Source organism: Mandrillus leucophaeus, unplaced genomic scaffold, assembly GCF_000951045.1.
Source record: "Mandrillus leucophaeus isolate KB7577 unplaced genomic scaffold, Mleu.le_1.0 Scaffold43, whole genome shotgun sequence".
NCBI classification, from domain to species: Eukaryota; Metazoa; Chordata; class Mammalia; order Primates; family Cercopithecidae; genus Mandrillus; species Mandrillus leucophaeus.
In genome coordinates this window covers 3,728,206-3,734,349 of record NW_012104587.1, presented here as the reverse complement: position 1 = coordinate 3,734,349, position 6,144 = coordinate 3,728,206, and the positions used below count along the sequence as shown (strand labels likewise).

At 58.6% G+C, this 6,144-nt stretch overlaps 1 protein-coding gene across 1 annotated transcript in view; it reads left to right on the top strand.

Annotated features, from left to right (window-relative positions):
* MAP4K2 (mitogen-activated protein kinase kinase kinase kinase 2) overlaps positions 1–6,144 on the top strand; it is a 19,176-nt gene that overhangs the window by 3,909 nt on the left and 9,123 nt on the right. Inside the window, exons 13-24 of the mRNA XM_011993592.1 lie at positions 1,926–2,004; positions 2,133–2,191; positions 2,761–2,804; positions 3,623–3,661; positions 3,751–3,784; positions 3,906–4,011; positions 4,118–4,182; positions 4,262–4,303; positions 4,392–4,476; positions 4,571–4,650; positions 4,730–4,790; positions 4,893–5,010. Of these exons, the coding sequence (XP_011848982.1) occupies positions 1,926–2,004; positions 2,133–2,191; positions 2,761–2,804; positions 3,623–3,661; positions 3,751–3,784; positions 3,906–4,011; positions 4,118–4,182; positions 4,262–4,303; positions 4,392–4,476; positions 4,571–4,650; positions 4,730–4,790; positions 4,893–5,010 (812 nt within the window). The remainder of the gene's footprint in view (positions 1–1,925; positions 2,005–2,132; positions 2,192–2,760; positions 2,805–3,622; positions 3,662–3,750; positions 3,785–3,905; positions 4,012–4,117; positions 4,183–4,261; positions 4,304–4,391; positions 4,477–4,570; positions 4,651–4,729; positions 4,791–4,892; positions 5,011–6,144) is intronic.

Here is a 6,144-nt window from a genome sequence, read left to right as displayed (position 1 = left end):
CTCCATTCCCACAGGGAGCCAACCTTCTCCTCACTCTCCAGGGAGATGTCAAGCTGGGTCAGTACCCTGGGGACACGATCAGGGTGAGGGTTCTGTGGACCCTCCCTGGCTACCCTGGACTCAAGGGTTGGGTGTCACTGGGCGAGTCACTTTGCCACTTGAGTCTCAGTTTCCCTGCTTAGAAGATGGAACGGTACTCTCTCCCTGCTGGAAGATGGAGGAGGTTGGGTCCGCACGGAGTTGACACGGGACCAGGCACTCCGTCAGGGATAGAGGGTGGTTGATGCCTCTCAGGAGAGGGACCTGGCCTTGCCTAGGGCCTGCGGCAGCTGTGACCAAGCAGGGCCACCTGCCCATTTGAGCCCTGCCAGGTGCAGCCGGAGCCAGAGCCCTGGGTGTGGGAGGGTGAGTGGCAGCCAGAGGGCTGGTGAGAGTGGCTGTTTCTCCCACAGCTGACTTTGGGGTGTCAGGCGAGCTGACAGCGTCTGTGGCCAAGAGGAGGTCTTTCATTGGGACTCCCTACTGGTGAGGCTGCGCCTAGGGCAGAGGGGCAGGGGCCACAGAGGGGGGCACCCGGCCATCCCATCTGTGACCCCACCTCTAGGATGGCTCCGGAGGTGGCTGCCGTGGAGCGCAAAGGTGGCTACAACGAGCTATGTGACGTCTGGGCCCTGGGCATCACCGCCATTGAGCTGGGCGAGCTGCAGCCCCCTCTGTTTCACCTGCACCCCATGAGGTCAGCCCAACACTTGCCCCTCACCTGACCCTTAACCTGCTGCCCGTGGCCCCTGACCTCGCGCCCTCCACAGGGCCCTGATGCTCATGTCGAAGAGCAGCTTCCAGCCGCCTAAACTGAGAGATAAGACTCGCTGGTAAGGGCCGCACCCTGCTGCCGGGACCCCCTTTTCTGTCAGCCCCGTAGTGGACAAGGAGCCTCTGCCAGCTCCCGGGGGGCAACCCCAAGAGCCCTGTCCTCTCTGAGCCACTACAGACCATCTGAGTGAGGGGCCTGGTCCTTCTGTGGGCTGAAGACCCAGCGTGGTCAGGAAGGAAGGGCAGACGGTTGGTGGAGGAGCCGCTGTGTCTCAAGGCAGCGTTGCTTGGCCAGTGGCCCTCGGCCTCAGCTGGCTCCTTCCTGGGCGGGCCCAGCACATACCTCTGGAGGGGTGATGGGGCGGCTGGCAGGACACCCTGCACGAGGGCTAACCTGGATCTGGGGGGCTCTTGTGCCCACTAGGACCCAGAATTTCCACCACTTCCTCAAATTGGCCCTGACCAAGAATCCCAAGAAGAGGCCGACAGCAGAGAAGCTCCTGCAGGTGGGAGGCGGGGGGCCGGGAGAGGGGCCCAGTGCTCCAAAGCAGGGCCCTGGATCGGGGGCCAACCCGATCACCTCCCTCTCCGACTTTCCAGCACCCGTTCACAACCCAGCAGCTCCCTCGGGCCCTCCTCACACAGCTGCTGGACAAAGCCAGTGACCCTCATCTAGGGACCCCCTCCCCTGAGGACTGTGAGCTGGAGGTAGGTGAGGGGGCTGGAAAGTGAGTCTCGAGCAGGTCCGCTTAGGAGGAGCCCAAGGGCGGTGTTGGTGGAGGTTCCTTTCATTGGCACCGTTCCAGCCTGGGGAGTCTCTGCCATGCTGAGTTTTGCTCCCATGCTGAGTTTTACACCCCCCTTGATAGATCCCTGCCCTTGAGCCCAAGCTGACCATGACCATGACTGTGCCATTTTCTTGCTTTCTGTATGATCTTTGGCACCTCTCTGTGTGGGGTCTCTTATCTGTGAAGTGGGGTTCCATTTTATCTCATGATAGTTCCAGAGGGCTGTCATGAAAGCAAAACGCACTGGTGCATGTGAAGCTCCTAGAGCAGCCCTGGCATGAGGCGCGTGCCAGGTGTGTCCACACTATTTCTGTTTTTCCTTAGACCTATGACATGTTTCCAGACACCATTCACTCCCGGGGGCAGCACGGCCCGGCCGAGAGGACCCCTTCGGAGATCCAGTGTGAGTCTGCAGCAGGGGCTGTGAGTGTGCAGATTTTGGGGGGCCTGTGTGCGCATGGATTTGGTGTGAGAGTAGGGGGTCCATCCTGAGACTCCAGCTCCTTAACCCCTGTACTCTGGGCCCCCCAGTTCACCAGGTGAAATTTGGCGCCCCACGCAGGAAGGAAACTGACCCACTGAATGAGCCGGTGAGCAGGCAGGCCTTGAGGGGAAAGTGGTGCCCAGAGGTGGGGCAGGGAGGTCGGATGGAGGCCGAGCAGCTCAAATCAAGGGAGATTTGAAGCTGGGTGACCTCGGGCCTTGGACCTTGGGCTGTCCAAGCAAGCCTGTTCTACCCAGGGACCTGGAGGGCTAGGGGCTCCTTCCTGGGCCAAGTTCTTTTAGGTGGGTGGCTGGAAGGTAGCACAGAGACCCTGCCTTTCCCAAAAGGAGGCCGTCATGTGCCCAAGCCCCCACCCTACCCTGCTCAGCCTCGTTTTCCCAGCTGTGTGTCTCCGTGATCTGACTCCCTGTCTCTGCCCTCACCGGTTCTGTCACTGTCTCTCCTCACCCCCCAGCCTGTCTCTTCCTCCTTCGCTGTTTCTTGCCCTCTCTTTCACAGTCTTTAGCTCTGCCTTCCATTGTCTGTGTCTCTCATCTCCTGCGTGTTTCCATCTCACCTTCCCTGTCTGTCTTTCCTCTCCTGAATCTCTTGACCGCCCTCTCACATCGTGTCTATCTCTGCTTTTTCCCTGGTCTCTACCTCGGTTTCCCCCAGTGGGAGGAAGAGTGGACACTACTGGGAAAGGAAGAGCTCAGTGGGTAAGTGAGGGATGGGGAAGCTGCAGGGGGCGGCAGGGGTGGCAGAAAGACTGACCTCTGACCCCTGACCCGGCACACCTAGAATCCCAGCACTTTAGGAGGCTGAGGTGGGTGGATCGCCTGAGGTCAGGAGTTTGAGACCAGCTTTGCCAACATGGTGAAACCCCATTTCTACTTAAAATACAAAAATTAGGCTGGGCACGGTGGCTCACACCTGTAATCCCAGCACTTTGGGAAGCTGAGGTGGGTGGATCACCTGAGGTCAGGTGTTTGAGACCAGCTTTGCCAACATGGTGAAACCCCATCTCTACTTAAAACACAAAAATTAGGCTGGCTGTGGTGGCTTATGCCTGTAATCCCAGCACTTTGGTAGGCCAAAGTGGGCGGATCACAAGGTCAGGAGTTTGAGACCAGCCTGGCCAACATGTGAAAGCCCATCTCTAGTAAAAATACAAAAAATTAGCTGGTGTGGTGGCACATGCCTGTAATCCCAGCTACTTAGGAAGCTAAGGCAGGAGAATCGCTTGAACCCAGAAAGTGGAGGTTGCAGTGAGCTGAGATTGCGCCACTGCACTCCAGCCTGGGCAACAGAGCAAGATTCCATCTCAAATAAATAAACAAAAGTTAGCTGGGCATGGTGGCCCATGCCTGTAATCCCAGTTACTCGGGAGGCTGAGGCAGGAGAATTTGGGAGGTAGAGGTTGCAGTGAACTGAGATCTTGCCGTTGCACTCCAGCCTGGGTGATAAGAGCGAAACTCTGTCTCAAAAAAAAAAAAAAAAAAAGGTTGATCTCTGACCCCTCTGCCCCACTGCCCAGGAGCCTGCTGCAGTCGGTCCAGGAGGCCCTGGAGGAAAGGTGAGGGGCGTGGACCTGGGGGAGGGGTAAGGGGTGGACGGCCTCGGTGCCAGCCACACCATGCCTCACGCCTCATCTCCCTCCCACAGGAGCCTGACCATTCGGTCAGCCTCAGAATTCCAGGTGCCACATGGAGGGAGGCTGGAGCTAGGATCCAGGCCACTGCGGAGGGTACGATTGGGAGTGGGACATGGTTACAGGGCAACCTGGTAATGGCCGGGCTGGGCCCTGCCCCTCCTACCAGGAGCTGGACTCCCCAGAAGATGCCATGGGAACCATCAAGCGGGCCCCGTTCCTAGGGCCATTCCCCACTGAGCCTCCAGCAGAGGAGCCTCTGTCCAGTCCCCCAGGTGAGTCCCAGGCTTGGGAGACCAGGAGGCAGCCCCAGGGTGGGGGCTGCAGCAGGAAATTGCAGTGTGCCTGTGCCTGCAGGAACCCTGCCCCCACCTCCTTCAGGCCCCAACAGCGCCCCACTGCTGCCCACGGCCTGGGCCACCATGAAGCAGCGGGAGGATCCTGAGGTGAGAGGGTGCTACAGGGGGTGGGGAGACGGGTGGCTACAGCTGTCACATCAGCCCTGACTCCTTCCCTCCCTCCCAGAGGTCATCCTGCCACGGGCTCCCCCCAACCCCCAAGGTGCACGTAAGTGTTTGCCCCAAGCCCTGCAGTCCCACAGCCCCGCCACCCACCACCCCTGCCCTCCCTCGCCAGCCTCTTGCCTCCTTCGCAGATGGGCGCCTGCTTCTCCAAGGTCTTCAACGGCTGCCCCCTGCGGATCCACGCTGCTGTCACCTGGATTCACCCTGTTACTCGGGGTAGGCGGGGGCAGGGAGGAAGTGGGAGCCCAAGGAATCTCTCAGCTTGGGCCAGGGGCGTGTCTGACCTCTGACCCCATGCCCAAACTGGCAGACCAATTCCTGGTGGTGGGGGCCGAGGAAGGCATCTACACACTCAACCTGCATGAACTGCATGAGGATACGCTGGAGAAGGTGAGGCCTGGCTGACTGTAGGGGGCAGAGGCCTTGGGAGGCCTGGGGTGTTGACCGCCTGTCCCTCTGTCGCCTCCAGCTGATTTCACATCGCTGCTCCTGGCTCTACTGCGTGAACAATGTGCTGCTGTCACTCTCAGGTACAAGGTGGGACAGGCAGGGAGGCAGGGCCCGCAGGGGCTCCAGCGCCTCAGCATCCTGCCCACCAACACCCCAGGCCCAGCTTCTCCTCCTTTCTGCAGGGAAATCCACGCACATCTGGGCCCATGACCTCCCAGGCCTGTTTGAGCAGCGGAGGCTACAGCAACAGGTTCCCCTCTCCATCCCCACCAACCGCCTCACCCAGCGCATCATCCCCAGGTCAGGGATCTTGGACTTGCAGGGAGTGGGAGGCAGAGGGGCAGTGAGGGGCTGGAACATGGCCTTGCCAGTTCCTGGGATTGCAGCAATCTTAGACATGTTACTCTGCCTCTCTGAGCGCCGTTTCCTCCTCTGTCAATACAATTGATGGCCTTCCCACCCCTCCCCACCGCTGGTTGGGAGGCAAGAAGGAGATAGTGGATGTGAAAGTGCTTTCCAAGTTGTGGGAGCTGTGGTTGTTCGGATGTGAGGCTTGACAGTTAAGCAAACGTTTACTGAGCACTTATGCTATGTTGGCCCCTGTGCTGGGCTTTGGGACATGGATAATCCCATGAGTCCTTGCTTTCAAGAAACGGGGGAGATGGGTGAGTCCTTGCTTTCAAGAAACAGCGGGGCTGGGTGTGGTGGCTTACGCCTGTAATCCCAATCCTGCAATCTGAGGCAGGATTGTTTGAGGCCACGTGTTTGAGATCAGCCTGAAAACAGGGAGACCTTGTCTCTACAAAAAATCAAAAAAGGCCAAGCTGGGTGGCTCATGCCTGTAATCCCAGCACTTTGGGAGGCTGAGGCGGGTGGATCACGAGGTCAGGAGATTGAGACCATCCTGGCTAATATGGTGAAACCCCGTCTCTAGTAAAAATACAAAAAAAATTAGCTGGACGTGGTGGCACATGCCTGTAGTCCCAGCTACTCCGGAGGCTGAGGCAGGAGAATCGCTTGAACCCAAGAGGCAGAGGTTGCAGTGAGCCGAGGTCACGCCACTGCACTCCAGCCTGGCCGACAGCGAGACTTTGTCTCACAAAAGAAAAAAAAAAAAAATCAAAAAATGGGGCTGGGCGCAGTGGTTCACGCCTATAATCCTGGCACTTTGGGAGGCCGAGGTGGGCGAATCATGAAGTCAGGAGTTTGAGACCAGCCTGGCCAATATGGTGAAACGCCGTCTCTACTGAAAATACAAAAATTAGCTGGGCGTAGTGGTGTGTGCCTGTAGTCCCAGCTACTCGGGAGGCTGAGGCAGAAGAATCGCTTGAACCCTAGAGGCAGAGGTTGCAGTGAGTGGAGATGGCGCCACTGCACTCCAGCCAGGGTGACAGAGTGAGACTCCGTCTCAAAAAAAAAGAAAAGAGGCCGGGC